Here is a 16,663-nt window from a genome sequence, read left to right on the forward strand (position 1 = left end):
TGCATTTAGCGTGAAATACACTAAGGGTGTGGATCGGAGGTACTACTGCTCAGACATTGCCCACTTGATTTTTATTTATTTTCATAAATAACTCAAGACAGCGTAAAAGCTCTCCAGGGGAAGAGGAAAACCACACTGAAGGGCTATTCACTCCACAGACACACTTGACCACAGGTGAAATGCATTGTGGTTTGGGAGGTTGGGGGCTATGGGGTGTATTATTGTGCGGTTTGATTGAACGTGGGTCAAATTTCTTGGTCCATTAACAAAATAGGACAAAAAACCCCATGGACCTCACATGTTGTGACATCAAATAAATATTTCAGCCAGAGACATTAATATTGCATCATGTGTGCTTGTACATATTTGAGATACAGCTTTGTGAGGGCCCTTGGCGCCCCTGGCATGGTTTTACGGTCATAATACATATCTGATCTGGGCCAGAAGTTGAGTCCTTGTGCTAGGTGCTGAATATATAGCAGGTGTACATTACCTGGCATTTGAGTGTTTCCAACAAATCATTTTTATCCAGTATAATTTCAACATGGCAACCAATGATCAGAATGACACCAAAGCCTTGTCTGTGTTAGTCTGCTTAAAGTTGCTAGCAAATAACTTTCTATCAGAGTAGGTTTCCTTCACTGAGGATATTCTGCCCAAACCACATTTTGATGATGTTAAAAAATAAGATTCATTGGATTGCGCTCATCCCATAGTGTCATTGCTTTGATAATAGTCTCGTTAAGTTGTTGGCTATAACTAAGCGTAGATTAGGCAAGAAATGTGATTTTAAGATGACCTAACTAGCAACAGCGTTTTCACTCATTTTTGAGTTTTCTTGTAGATGCGGTTGAGCAAGTCTTTTTGAAAAAAATGTGAAGGAACAACAGTGTGTTTTAAAAACTGTTATATAGACATAGCCTTGACTGCAATATGCATTTCATCAGTGGTTTGTGGGCTGCTCATCTGTTTTACAGGTTATAATGCAGAAAAATCAGCGACAGCCCTGACTCAAACGACTAACTAGCCGTAAGATGATATTTTGCTCTAAAAGTTCAACCACTCCAGCAATTACTTCTCCCAATCCAGCCTCTCCACTCAATAACCGGTCAACAATAAATGGTGATTTACACTAGTCTAGCATAGCATAGCAGGTCCGCTTCTAACAGGGCCACTGAGAGACATGCTACCCTTTTGGAGGGTGAGGGAACACTCTGGCACAGAACTTCCATCACCTTTTTCTGCTCAAGTGACATCTTGATCCACAATACTAGAAGCACTTTGTGGGAGGAGTGACATCACTGTGAGGAGATGGCAGAACGGCACTGGCGTCTGCTCGCCCCCGGGCCCACTACAGTGGTCTACTGTTGGCCAGAGGACTCTGTGAATAGCACCAACAGGGCTCTGCATACAGGCTGCAGCCTCTCCCTTTTCTGCCAGAGGAAAGGAGAAGGACTGTGGCAGTCATTGTTCCAGATTTGTTCTGCCAAGGGCTGCTGGGAATGACCTCTATTGTATTCACTCATATAGCACAAACGACAGGAGACAGTTGGGTTGAATTCCACATACAAACACCACAGAAAAGGTAAACACATTGAACTGTAATGTGCCAGTTAAATCAAGGCTCTTTGAGAGGAATTTGGGGTGTTTTGGAAGAGATGTTGGTGCAACTCTGTTCATGACAAACTGGCATTGGCAGGTATGGCACTTTCCATGCTTAGGAGGTGAATGGATCATCTTGGTGAGGTATTGTTGAGCACTGCAAGTTCTCCTTATAGTAAAAAAAGAACCATATAGGCATGCAGTCCATGAACCTGCTGTTGCTGCAACAGCTGCTGCTTCTCCAGCTGCTCAGGTCTCAGGCAAAATAAGACAAAGATCTCCATGACCCACCCCACAGGAACCTACCTGATCGAAGAGCTGTTTGCCTGTGGTGTTTGGCTGGATGGCAAACTCCAGCTCCGCATCCATCGTAGTAACCCTGACATTGATCTGCAAAAAAAGGTGGGAGGGAGAAAGACAGTGTTATATTGACCACAGTCCTAAGCAACGGGCTACAGCTTTAACATAAAGTTGATATACATGGCCAGGCACCACTCAAAGTTTTCAGTTCGATAGAGGAGACCGGAGGGCTTTTTTCATATTCTCTCTTCCGTTAACAGTTAGCAACTGAGAAAACTACACCAAATAACTTTTAATAGAACCCACATTTAGACCTCGTCCTGAAAATTAAACCCAGCAAAATGGATTCAAAACTGTGGAAAAAATATTTCAATAAGAACAGTTAATATTGTTTTACAACTCAGAGACAGATTTCAACTTCAAAAGGCACAATCCTGTACAGCTCAAGAGTTCAGAAACCCGAGAAACATCACTAGGACTGAGAGCATGAAACTTTAACGCCTTCCTCTGCAAAAACAACCCCCTTGCGGTTTCGGCATCCCTCTTGTTTTTGTATGCGTTTGATAATGCAGCAAACCCTGATGTGTATGCGGCCAAGAAACTATGATAGAACGAGGTCCGCACCACAGACACTGGGGCTCTGTACATTTTGGCTGGGGTGACTGTGCCGGTGTGGATGACATTGCGTAACCCGATACGCCGCGAGCAGACTCCATACTGATCTGCAATGCTGTGATGGAGCCCTGCAGAGCCAGAGAGGTGTGCCAGGAGGGAGAGTCCAGGGGTGACTGAATAATGCACCCTGCATTCCTCTCAGGCATCAGACTGTTGGGCCTGCAGCCTGACATGCAGATAAAAGCCTCGCGACAAGTCTGCTCCCTCTAGGCAACCAAACTAAAATCTTTTTGCGTTGGAAGTGAGTGTATGTGTGTTAACACATGTTCGCTCTTGTGTACTTCAAGAAAAAGCTTTTCACAAGAAAACCAGGGCAAGCAAGGTGTGGGAGATTGCTGAGGAAAAAAGGAGGGGGTGAAACAAGGAAGGTCAGAGTAAGTCAAGACAAGACAATGCAGACATATACAATGTGCAAGAGTGGGAAGGGAAAGACTGTCGGACACTGCAGTGTGTGTCACATTTGCTCGCCGAGTGAGAGCGTGAGCCAGGGAACACTTTCAGGCCTTTCAGTTCTCTCAAAGGGCAAACGCTCAACTTCCAGGCACGTCTCCAATCTCCCTCTCCCTGTTTCTCCTGTGCTGAGGAGGAGCAGCTGCTGAGACTCACCCATTGGATGCAGCCCTGCTCAGAGCTGGCATTGTGCACATGGCACACACACACACACACACACAGTGTGTGCAAGAGACCACAGGGTACACTTAAGCTTGCCCCGTGCCACCACACACACTTAGACACCGATAATTCATTCCATACACAGATGACTACATGAAAGCTGGAAAGCACAGACACAAAAAGATCCACAGTTGGTCCTTAACCCTGAACCTAGTAGACAGGACATGAATGCCACACACATTACTCTAAAATCTCTCAACTAACTGAATCAACCAACTTATGCAACACAGCCACACACACACACACACAGAGAGAGACAAGCGATCACGTCTCTGTGTGCAATGCTAAAAAGCATGCATGCTCTCTTGGTAGCCCCATCTCTCTCTCTCACACACACACACACACACAGTGAGGAAAGTTGATCCCAGCAGCTGGTGTTGGAGTGTAGAGTTTCAGCTGTGTTTCTCTGCCTCAGTCTCCTGTATCCAGCCCCGCTTTCCTTTCCCCTTTCTCTACCTCAATCATTAATTACTCATGAAACCTACACAACGTATCCCACATTCTCCCTCTTTTAGTCCCGCTCACTGCCTCACTCTTCAGGGCCTATTTCGGTCTCTCCTCTTCCAGCCCCTTTCGCAGTCACATAAAACATGCACAGCAGAGACCTTTTGCTACTGAAATGTCTTGCATGCAGTGAAATCGAACAGGCTGAGCACTTGCAACCGAGAGAGGATTTCTCCCTCTCTGAGTGCATGCTGGTGTCACTCTTGCATACATAATCTACAACTCTAAAACATGCAACATCTCTCCCTCTAATAACACTGGCTGTATGCATGGGTCTATTCATGTGAGAATCACTAAGAGAGTGTGAGTGAGAAGGAAAGTAAAAGAGGGAAAATAAAGACTTGTTAACACACACACAGACAAAAGGCTGGATGCTACAACTGGGGCTTTCATTTAATGGGCACCTCCATTTTACATGCTCAGGTTCCTCTCAACTTATGTTGGCCTGTGTGCTGCCGTTGCCATAAATAGACCTCTCCTTTACTTACAAGTCTTAATACTTGGGTAGAGTTTCTAAGTGCTTGTAGACCTGGCCTTTGTGGGTCAGTTAAGGATGTAGAAAAAAAAAATGATGAAAAATGAAAAATTGGAAATTCCAGTGGGTCATCCTGGAAGATCTTCACATGACAGGTGTTCAATCATATGATTCCAAACAACCAGTCTCTTTCTAAACACTCGCTCTAAACAATGCCACTAATGCATTTTAATTAGGTGAACAAGACAAATATGAGGGCACTGAATGAATGCTCATTGGAAGTATATCAAATATACATACATATATACACACACGTATATAGCAGGTAGCAGATTTTTGCCATTTCTTAACTGAATCAAAGTGAAAAAGGAATTGCCGCCTTGAGATCAAGTGCAGCGTGCCAGCTCACTTCCTCAGACATGCCAGTGTGGTTCATCGAAGCAGCACACACGCTCTCCAGTGAGAGAGACACAAGAATGCGCGCGCAAACACACACACACCTTGTATTCAAAATATTTGGCCAATTCCTTATTCAGTGTTTCTAAACAGCAGTTAGTAACCAAACAGCCCCACATTGTTTTACTTTATGAAGCTTGAAAAATGTTGCATGTTAAATCATGAATCAATTTTCAAACAAAAATCTTCAATATAATATTTCAAAGTGGCAACACACTCAAAGCCATAGAGCACTATTGGATGAAGTGAAATGGGATGACATTCAAAATATATGAAATGTGACACAAACTAGTTGATCGCTAAGAAACATACATCCCTAAAAGCCATCACAAGATCACGAGGGTGAATGAGCCATGACTGTCACAAACCCTCCAATTTGTAACATCAAACATTATTGTACAGCTGCCAAGTTTCAAGCCATCTGGCTAACTATACTGGACATGGAGAAAAAAAAAAAAAAAAAAAAAAAAAAATGTCAATTCGTCTTTAGCTATGCGCTAAAGCTCTGCTGTGGTGGAGATTTGGAGGTTGACTGATGTTACAAACAAATGGTGGTTTATTTTTCCAGTAATGGCATAAATGTAGTGTGCCTGGTATTACAGTGCCTGGCGTGAAAGTGCCTTGCGTGCGAGTGGTTGGCGTTACAACTTGTCCACTTACAATAAACAAACAAACACTTTACATATCTCTGCTTGTAGCTTGGGCTGACAGAGTTAAGTATATAAGTTCTAAATGGTTCTAATATTTATGAAGAGTTCTAATATTAAATGTAATTATTGGGGGGGAAAAAGGTCTAGTCCACATGAAGTATCAGTTACCAAAACATCAATTCATTTATTGCTTAGCCTTCTATCATGATTTGTTTGTGCGTTTCACAATTGCCTTACTAAAGGTTAGGCATGTTAAACTACTAGAAAATGTTGTAATTGATACCAAAACCGGTGAAATTCCACGATTCTCAACTCCCAATTCGATACCAAAAGCAAATCAATAAATCCTGTGTACTTCAACATATTCTATTTATTAAGCAAATCTGAACATTACAAAAAACAACATTGGCATGTAGCATTCAAGTAGGCCTCATTTAAAACAAACAGCATGTCAATTGCAGTAGCCTAACCAGCCAAGACATGGACACAAATATGGAAATAATGAATAGGACAATTATGAGATTTCACTCATCAGGTATAAAACAGCAGAGGCTGCACTCACAATGTACCCACACACAGAGACATACCCACCCCTCTATATCCTCTATATAGGAGAGGCCTCGTGGATCAAATTCATCACTATCAGGCTCTGTTAGTACATCAGTTAAATATAAATATTTTATACAGTAATTTTTTGATTAGTCCATGTTCACCTATTGATGGACTTGCCCCCATGCTTAATAGTTTACAGACACACTGGGTAGAACATATATGAACCATCAAGACAGGAGGTCATGGATCCCAGATTAATTTCTGCTCAGGTTCTCCAAAAGCTGCGCAGCTCAAAATAAACACATAAGAAGCAGGGAAAAGGGAGTGAATAGCTAAAACAAACATACAATTAAGACAAAAGTGCTATTGCATCTAGAGGCGACACAACAAATGTAAGACTGCCACATGCAACAAATGATTAGCCTTAGAATACCAGCCAGAACCAATTACAGCTAGGAGCATCATTGTACAACAGAGGGGAAAGGTGAAAAAGACTGAACACAAACACCTCAATGATGCCAAAATAAGTTCGTACTCCTAAAACTAGGCCAAAGACCACAAACTTGATTAAGATAAGGTGATGCTTAAGCCTAGGCTTGAAAAAAAAAGGCTGCTTGAACATCACAATTTACCTCATCACGGTATGCGGCCACTACACTTCAAACAAAAAGACAGACAAGCTTTTTCATGGCAGGGCTCAATTTTCTGTGTCCCCAAGGCTAGGGGGCACTGACCAGCTGCCCAAGTCTCATCCGGTAGGATGACGGGCACAGAAGACACACACACAGATCTCTGTATAACCCCTTCCCTTTGTGATTTTTTTAAATTTTCCTCCCCATCGGTACGCAAATAAGCCATCATTTACACAGATGTTACAAAAGGCTGGTAACAGTGGTACTGGTGGGTTGTATGAACTCCAATGCATTTCGCGTAGGACCTCACTGCCCTTATATTTAACCTTTACCCCAGACAGCAGATGCCTCATCCTGAGCGTAGCCGTACGCCTAAGTAAACACACCATGTGTGGGCCTTTAAGCTGTGCAGTGAGAGTTTGTTTGTGTGTGTGTGTGTGTGTGTGTGTGTGTGAGTGTGAGTGTGTGTGAGAGAGAGAGATCTTTCAATACAGAGAATACCAAGGTGAAGTGCAGGAATATGTGCAATTTTACTACTGTGTCTCTTGCAGTTCAAGAGCATACTGTTCAGGTTTGCTAGAACATGTAAAAGATGAATGACTATTTCACCACTATATATTTCTTCTGCATGTGTTTGTGTACGTGTATGTTGGGGGCGGGGGCAGAACACCAGCGTCTTCCTGAATTGGCTTGATGGAGTGCGGCAGGGGGAAAAAAAGCTCTCCTTTCTTTAATCTCTTCCTTCCACCAAAAGGCAAGGTGTGGAGAGAGGTGGGGGGAAGGGAAGGCCAATAAACAGGGACATGAGAACAAGCCAAGAGCTGCACTTTTCAAACTCTCCACTTTCCAGTGACAGTGAGCCAGCAGGGTCTGTGAATCAAAGACGACTCTGAAAAAGCTCAAAATCATAAACTAGTAATACTGCTACACTGCTGTTGACATGGCCTTGGTTGTGACCCAGAGTCTATTAAGGTCCACAAAAACAACCAAACGATTAAGTGAGATTAGCGTGTCAATGTGTGGCAAGTGTGCTTTCTGCGTATGTCTTAACAGTTGCACAATTGAGTTTAAGAGAGCTTTTTAAGTATGTATTGAGCACAACTTCATGCAAGACAATGTTGTGCTACTTGAGTGCCGGGGTATTGCATATTATGTGTGCACACGCACAGGCTTGTACGCTCGTACCTGTACGTACGCACCAGAGCATTTGTGTTTGTTGATGAAGGTGTGTGTATCTGACTACACCGAGCTTAGGGCAAAATAAATGTGTGTGATCGGCTATTTTACAGTTAACTACATCCTGTTTTGGGAGATGAACAGAGGGGTCTTGCAGAGCTGTAGCATACCTGCTCTATTTCCCACTGCACGTGAGATTCTTTGACTGGGGCATGGATAATTTTAGTCTGTTTGCCCGACATCCCTCAGGGAGAGAAAGGGTAGGCTATGCAAGATATGTGCAAGTAGGGAAGAGGAAAATGGCGACGGCGTTAAGGTGAATGAACATGTGTAGACTGGAGGGTAGGACAGGTTAAGTAAGTGGACAGAATTAGTGTGATCTCTGCCCCGCTGGACCCTGTGGTGACCTCTTGGCTTTGGCCTTGTTCCAAAATGCAACTCGTCATGTCATCTAAGGAGTAGTCTCGACTGTGTGTGTGCGTGTGCGTGCGCAGTTTACCTTTGCAGTCAGTGGCAAAGTATATTTAGTTTAGAGTCATGTGCGGTGAGGTGTCAGGTGTGTGCACACATACATCTGCGTCTTAATGTAGGGCCTTATGAAATCAAGGAAGTCTCCTGTGTCAGTCTAGAACGAGTAACCATGTTTCCTGATCAGTTCACAGTGCATAGGGATGTGTTTGTTCACTATCAACGTATCAAACTTTTTATTTTAAAACCAAGGAACGTAGGAGGTTGATATGAGATTTACCAAGTTGTTGTATCGTTGACTTTGGCTAGCGGTCTCTGACAACATCTTTGACGTGCCTGTGTCACTTATGTGGGCATAAACGTGGCCTTTAATGCAATCAAATGTCTCTTGTCATTTTATTGGAAAACGTCAAATTCCGCACAATTACACATTCATCCGCAATTACCATTTTTCTTATCGAATTCCGCAATTCCATTGACGTTTTCTGCATCATGGAAATCATAGGGCCTCATTAATGTTTCCAGGCAAGATACAAGACTTCAAGTAGAAAGATCTCTGAATCTGCAAGTGTATTTGTTTTTGCTCCTCACAGACACTCCTTAATTAAATGTGCAGCTGTTTGTTGGTAAGCCGTTTAACAGGGGCTTTGTTGGGAGACCTCAGACAGACCATCCCTGCCCCCAATATACCCTAATCCTCCAACAGGACTAAGGGCAGCTACCCTATCTGGCTCATTAACCAGCTCTCCCTCTCTCTAGCCCCCTTTAAACAGAGACCCCGCTATACTGCCATTAAGAGGACCCCTCATTATACCGTCTTCACTTGTTTACACTGAACTAAACAGAGGGAGAAAAATGATGGGTGAACTCGGTGTCGGCAGGCTCTTGCAAGCAGTGTCTATGTTCAGACTCAAGCTAAGTTGGTTTGCATCATGTTGGATTTGATAAATGGGTTATTTCAAAGAGGATTTGAGTCTTCTGACAACATGGTGGTTTTGCTTGGTTTTGGTTAGCTGCTAGGCTGTCACACCCTTATCCCCTCATGCCAGCTCTCTTTTACACAGATGTCGATCTGGTTCTGAGACAACCTAGCCCGACGTTGTCATACTCATAATTCTAGTCAGAATATGAGTCTGATACTGCTCCATTGGGCTGTGATTATGGGGCGCGTTTCAACCGAACCAGGAAAAAAAAAACAAATGCCTCAATTGGATAGACCTACAACCAATCAGAGCAACATAGTATGTCATCGGGGCCAGCTGATAAATTAAACTTTTACCGAATCCCGTAGGAAGGACAGCAAAATCATCTTTTTGATCGACAAATGCCTTGATCGCGTTTCTCTGTTCCTCTTTCAAAATGAATGCGCTGTCGATGAACAGTCTAAAACAGACTCTACACATCTCAACTCTCCAGCGGCAGCCATGTTTGTTGAAAACAAATTCAACCCAAGCGCTCTTTGGTGACGTGGTTGATTACATTACTGATCATCATCGTATAAAGCCCACCCTGACCATTTGATTGGTCCGAACAATTTTTTGTTTGGACACAGTTTCTCCCCAACGGAGCAATGCCAGACCGAACTTCCCAACCTCAAATGTTGTGGGCGGGGCTAAGTCGTTCTGGCACCCAGGCTAGTGACAACCTCCACTGCTGGCTTAAAGGTGGAACAACAATGACCCCCCCATTCCATGCGCAAGGCGGAATAAAGGCGCAACATTCCCGCCTTGAAAAGGCTATATAAGAAGCCCATCTGTTTCATACTGTCTTTCAAGTACGTGTTGCAACCAAAAATACCTCCTATATTCAGGCCTACTGGTCCACTGACAGAACAACATTGAAAAGAAGAAACAGAAACACACATGGTCTTTGACGTGCTTGTTGCACACACACAAAACTGACAGACTATTGCTTTCTGTGTTAAATTTGACATCCTTAAAGCAGATATTCAGCAGCACAGTTGTAATGGCAGTTGGGGTGACTACTTACAATAGTCTCAGAATGATAGAAATAATTACTAAATGGATGATCGCAACCACCGGGCAGCTCTCCTACTCATTTATGTGTCAGTGGTAACGCTTCCCCAACAGTCATTTAATTACAATTATGTCATCTCATGCATTATTTTGTATTGGTCCAACACCACTCCACTTGCTGCTATGAAATTATGCAGGAATGACCTCCTCTAAATGTCCTCTAAACTCATATAGGCACACTTATACCACTTACTACACGATGTCAAGGCACACATATCTGGAGAAGGGTGAAACACTACATTTCAAATTCCACACACACATAATCTCGCACTCTTACTTCCATTCTTCCACAGGATGTTGATGCAGTCCTTAGGTTTATAGGGGGCCCTGTCTCACACACAGGACCACATACACACTCCACCTCTTTCTGTGCAAACAAAAACAGGCACGCACAAGGATGCCTGTAGGGCCTCTTCCTGTGGGGGGCCTTTGGGTCATACTGAGCCCCACCCCCCCCCACACACACACACACACGCACAGCCAGTACTAGAGGAAGCAGGCGGCAGGGTGACAGGCGGTCCCGCTGTCAACTGAATAAAGCAATGCCTTCACAGTATGAACTACCGCTAACCACTGAAAGGCCTCTGCAACAAAACAGAATATAATCACAATCGACAGACACACACACAGTGTGTAGTTAATTTCATCACTGAACCATCAATTGTTGAGAAGATGCTAACAGACCTTTCTATTAAATGATCAATACAACAATCAGAACTTGCATAGCCATTATTAACCATGAGGAACAGGGTATCCAATATCAACACACTCTGATGCTGGGATCGTATTTCTGCACTTCACATAAGAGTTGTAACTAGCCAATGAGCTTCTAATGGGCAAATGCAAAATGACAAGATGCTTTTAATCAGTCTCAGCATTTTCTTGTACAGAATATTCCAGTACATAAAATAGGATGTTGCATGTATGACCAGGCATGGGGAACTTAGACGGCAGGTAGGTAAAATAGGCATTTCACAGCCTTCCGTTCAGTCCAGTGAACAAAATGGCGCATTTAACTGTTCATGTTATCATTAGACACGGCAATAGCAATCTTTGTTATCAGCAACTATCAGCACTCTCAGACCCCTTATCTCTAGGGCTTACCTTATCTTAGCATTATCTCACCATTTTCAATAGCTACAAATGTGTTGGTTTAACCTTTGAGAGTTAATTTCCTCAAGGCTTTCAGGCAAAAAAAATCATTACCATAAATGTTTCAACCCCTTTCAGGAAAATTTGATTTTAATGCCTTTACACGCCACTGACTAAACCGGTGTGGACATTAACTGATTGCGACAAAAGACTACAAACAAAGCACATCTGTTTGTCGTGGGTGACACGAGAGTGTGAGTATTTCATGAGGAAGTAACAGGCAAGCCCAATCCTGTACAGCCCCTGTGTTTTGCTCTCTCTCAAAGTGGTTTCAAGGCATCAGGAGAGTAAAGGATTGCGCCGTGTACGGCTACCAAAACCAATGTGCATGTTGACGTCAATGATCTTTGTGGCCTTGTTTCCACTTGGAAAATGCATTTTGGGCGATCTGATCACAAGTGGGCAGCGCTAAATACAAGTGTAAATGACCACGAAGGCGCATTGTGATCCATTCACTCAAACAAGAGTGGTTCACTGCATATCTTTTGTAGTGTAAATGCTAACGTGTCCTGAGGAGTCCCCGTAGGCAGTAACGAAATCTGAACACAAGTGGTCAGCTGGACACCTTGAAGACGCGTAATAGGCACAGAGGTAAATGGCGATGTGTCTCAGTTGTCCACTTGTGATCAGATCGCCCAAGATGCATTTTAAAACCAAGTGGAAACAGAGCCTGTGTGTATTTGTGTGTGTGTATTTGTGTGTGGGGGTGTGTGTGTATTTGTGTGTGGGGGTGTGTGTGTATTTGTGTGTGTGTACACATGTGTGTGCACTGAGGTGTTTGAGAGAGAGAGATGTTTGACTTTGAAGGGTAAACACATAATTCCCATGTGAAGCAAACCAGTCTGATACTTTGAATCACTAGACTATTGTTAAGACATTAAGTAAAAAAGCATTGGCAAAATGTTAATAAGAGGAAGGGACATTTGGTCTTACCGGTTTTGGCATCTCTGCCTCCTCTCCTCCTGTCCCCTTATCTCCGCAGAAATAAAAGACCTAGTCTTGTGTCACAGGATAGCACAAGCTGAATGCAGCAGGCCTAGGGAAGGATAGAAATCCAGCAATCATAAGAACTTCTGAACACACGCTCACAATGTTAACAGCGTCTGAGCATTACAGTATTATTGTTATTTTGGCAACACTACAGGAAGACTACATATTTCATCAACTGGTTCATAATTCTATTTCTGAAAATAACAGGGTAATGCCCTTTCAGGATTAGATAAAAATCAAACAGAAAGTTTCAGAACGATTTAGAGGCGAGAGGGCCATCATCAAGGTAGCAAGGTTAACAACATACTCATGATCTTCAGAAGAAGTTCATATCCTACATAACTAACATCAAGACTTGACCACAAAAGACCAATACAACCAATAAGGTAAAGCATTTTTAATGAGATTATTATGGGATTGAATCCCCAAAGTAAGATGATTTTTTTGTGAGTAATTATTATTAAACATTTATAATGTAGTGCTGGTGTAGGGCTAGCCCAAGCCTCTACTCCGAGGCTGGTCCATTAGCCAGGTATCAAGTAACTATAGCAGATATGCGTACTCCACGAAAGATACACTCTTGAACTTGGACTCCAATTATGGTTGATTACCACACAGTACTTAAACCTCAACAACTCCAGCTTCATCTTCAATACTGACAGAATGAGCAATCAGAAACATCCAAGTTTGTCCTGCTTCCCAACACTGCTTGGGAAGAGCCATGATTTTAAACTGAACTGGCACACTGGTCATGCTTCAGTGCACAACTGTAACCCGACTCTTTAAAAGACACATGGGTTTGACCCTATGGGTTCCAACTACTGCTCCTGCTGCCAGTTATGTGAACACACAATCAATCAGCAGTGTTTCCTTCACCTGCCAATTTGATACTTTAATACAACTGCACACCATCAACGACTCTGGAGCACAGGGTAACCAAAAGTAGAAGTTGACCTGTACTTCCTAAAAACCCAATTTACACCTGGCTTTCAAGTTAGTGGAAGTGAAGCTCTTAGTGAACTTGAGTAAATATAGTTTGCTTATGAAGAAAACAGCCAACAATTGAAGGCATTTATTTTGAAGGACATGACCCCAAGACACTAGGTCTACACTGACTATTTTAGTGTCGCAAAGGAGTAAATACACATCAGCGGTTCCATCGAGTATTATCTTATGCAATGGTTTGGTCACAAAGAAAAATAAGAGTTTGCAGATCGACTCTGAAAGATAAGTCTTGTTTAGACGGGTACAGCGAGATGCAGGCCTTGTGCATATTATGAAACAGAGGTTGTCCAAGCTGCTTTCGTTTATTCCTCTCTATAAGCGTTTGTGGCAATAAGTCGTACCGAAAGGTTACTTTTGCAGTAGTCTCAAACTCGTTTTCCCCGAGTAACGTTACTGTTAATGGTAAACCTTGCAGTTCCAGCATTATAGTTAGTGCTACTGGCGCGTCACAGTTTACGTGCTAAATGCAAATGCTGAGTCAACAGTGCCCCAACACAAATAAGTGCTGTAGCGTGCGTTTATACAAGCTCAAAAATATTTGACTAGGTTTCTGCATATAAGTGATTACAGTGACCTGCAGTACATGAAAACAATTTGTATAACCTGACGTCCTCAGTCAACGAATGCTAGGAGGCCTATTCCCATAAATGTTAAAATATTTAACGATCCAATGTGATTTGCCATTGAGTCTCCAAGAATACAAGAAACTATTTAATTTAAGGTAGGTTCATGTTAAATCATTAAGTCCTGGTTGCTTGATACCAGCCTCATCCCTTAAGAGATGAAAGCGATGTAGCTAGCGTTACAAACCTCTCTCGGACTAATGTAGCCATAGTCCCTACCTCCAAGTTTTGCTCAATACATCAGTTAAGTTGGACTGTTTTCTTAGTGGATTCACTTATTTATCGTAGCTAAAAAAGCAAAAGGTTAGCTGAATAGGGTAACATCAAGTAACGTTAGTTGCCGCAGGAACCGACATCAGAGTACCAGTAACGTTAGCAACAAGGGCATGCTGCTATGTTCCCACCGCTACATAAACCCATTCATTCCCTATCAAGGCCGGGACAATAACGCTTCTCCTAACGTGAGACAACCAACTGCTTTTCCGCTCCACGTCTAGTTTCACGCACCTCTAATTAGCAATCGGCTAACATTGTCTAAGGTGTAATGATAATGAGTTATAACGTGTAATTTACGAGTTTAACTAACTGCCCCTTAAATATTCAGTCCGACCACTGAATTCCATAACAACCGACGTTATCCATAGTTTTCATTTGGGTTGATGACTTGTTAACTTACTACATTTATATTAATGAGAGCTAACAAGCTAACAGTATTGCGATGCATGTAACGTTACTCAAAACTAGCCACATGGAATTCCGCAAACTTTATCTTGACGCACTCTATATATGCTAAGCAGGTAGGTTATTTTGCCTTTTTATAATTTCACACAGACCAAGTTAACATCATCACATGTATTAATAAACCCTGACAACAAGTTGCAGTAAAGCGTAAACATTGCGTCTAAAAATAAAACGGACTTTAAATGCAGCTACTTAGAGAACCACAAATTAGCCTGCTACCGCTTATTTTTTTCATTGAAACGTGACGCTACCGCACATGCAGTCCCGCTTATTGGAAACTAACGTTAACGTTCGGTATGCTAACCCTCCTATGTTAATACGATTTAGTTATTCAACCATGAGATTAAAAAGGCATTTACACTACTATATAAAGGGTAATCGCAAGAAGGACGCAATACGAAGTGAGTCTCAATGAAAAAAACTGCTAACTCAAATAATAACGTTAGCTAAGTACCTAACACCAGACATATCCCACTGAAGCCGAAAAGCTTGAGAAGCCACCTGAAAGAGACAACGGGCAAAACTCACCTCGGAGGAAGGACTGCGTGTTATAACAGATATGCAAATTCCCTAGGTCCACCGTTATTGAAGTGACGTCTTATTTAGAAAAAGAAACAGTCAGTAGGCTACAATATCTGTTGAACTACCACTGTCGTACGCCTCCACGCTGTGATAACGGCAAAGACCAGACTGAAGAAGACCTAACTTGTTAGTATCTACGAAAGGAGAGCTTGTGAGGCAACCAATATGGCCGTCATCATGGGAGTCAGAGCGAGGCGTGGTTCAATTGATAGATGAGAAGGGGTGTGAGCGCGCCCCTCTGCGACATTGTTATCTTTTTGGTTAATACGGATGATCATTCAAAAAGAAAGTTAAAGTTACAAAAAAGCGAAAAAATAACAAGCCACTGAACTAGACACTGGATGGTCCAGATTGTATATGAGGTGTAGGGACGAGGCTTACTAAATTGAGAGTTGACTGACAACACCTTCACGTGGATCATGTCCTAGTTCCTGACGAAAAAGATAAATGCACCTTATAAAAACTTGAGGTAACCTATGCACTGTACCAGATAATTTGTAATAGACGGGCTCTGACTGTACTAGAGACAGTAGGACTTTGACTGCCCTGGCTTGACCTGAAAGGTGACAAGGAGCTGATTCCCGAAGTCTGCCTTACATCTGTCTGTTGCATCTTCTTCACCTCATAAACCCCAGACTTACCTTCTCAGCCTATTTAGGAGCTCATGACAGCGATGTACCATGCTCATTGCACATGTTCTCTATATAAGAACTTTTCGGAAATTTTAAAAATTTCTATTTGAATTTTTCTTTGAAAAAAAAAAAAGAAAAAACACCGCATTCACTTGAATGTATTTGGTAAACAGTTAGGACTACATGTTTTATTTTTGAATTAAACCTCTTTCTGAATCTGGTGTTTTTGCTAATTAGGTTCACATTGTATATGAGTAAAAAAAACATGTATCTTTCTCCCAGCCAGTACTGAATCGGGTTGATTGATTGGGATAATAAATGACTATTTGAAGCAATGTCAGTCCTATCTGCTACTTCCATACCAAACGCTAAAGAAACAGCTTAAGACTATCAACTGCACAAAGAAAAACATTTAAGGGTTTAACGATAATAATATTATATCAATAGATTAAAAAAATGGAAAACCAATCGGTCCTTATGACCCTTTGACCGCTTAGGCTGAAATGTCCCAAATGTACTGGGCATACGCTGGTAATGTGATTTAAGGTATATGGCGCCACCTAGTGTTATAAATTAGTTATTTAATATTTAAAGCAGCAATACGGAGTTCTGTTCCAAAAGTAGTAGGCTAACTACCTAAAAGGCATGCAAAAACCTTACGAACACCACCAACAGCCCACCTGACACAGAAGCTTGCGAACACACTAACTGGTGTCTTTTGGCATTACAGCTGGCAATGT

The 16,663-nt window shown here is 42.3% G+C and overlaps 1 protein-coding gene across 3 annotated transcripts in view; it reads right to left on the minus strand.

Moving 5' to 3' along the window:
- LOC105911834 (radixin) overlaps positions 1–15,451 on the minus strand; it is a 36,037-nt gene extending 20,586 nt beyond the window's left edge. Inside the window, exons 1-3 of one of the 3 annotated variants that reach the window (XM_031558440.1) lie at positions 15,238–15,451; positions 12,284–12,386; positions 1,909–1,992 (exon numbers count right to left, since the gene is read on the minus strand). In XM_031558440.1, coding sequence (XP_031414300.1) covers positions 1,909–1,992; positions 12,284–12,295 — 96 coding nt within the window. In that variant the 5' untranslated portion in view covers positions 12,296–12,386; positions 15,238–15,451. Of the gene's footprint in view, positions 1–1,908; positions 1,993–12,283; positions 12,387–15,163; positions 15,209–15,237 lie in introns of those variants that run through there. The other 2 variants (XM_012840682.2, XM_031558439.2) reach the window with 2 other exon arrangements.
- Between the last annotated feature and the right edge of the window lie 1,212 nt (positions 15,452–16,663).

Source organism: Clupea harengus, chromosome 21 (assembly GCF_900700415.2).
Source record: "Clupea harengus chromosome 21, Ch_v2.0.2, whole genome shotgun sequence".
Taxonomy (NCBI): Eukaryota; Metazoa; Chordata; class Actinopteri; order Clupeiformes; family Clupeidae; genus Clupea; species Clupea harengus.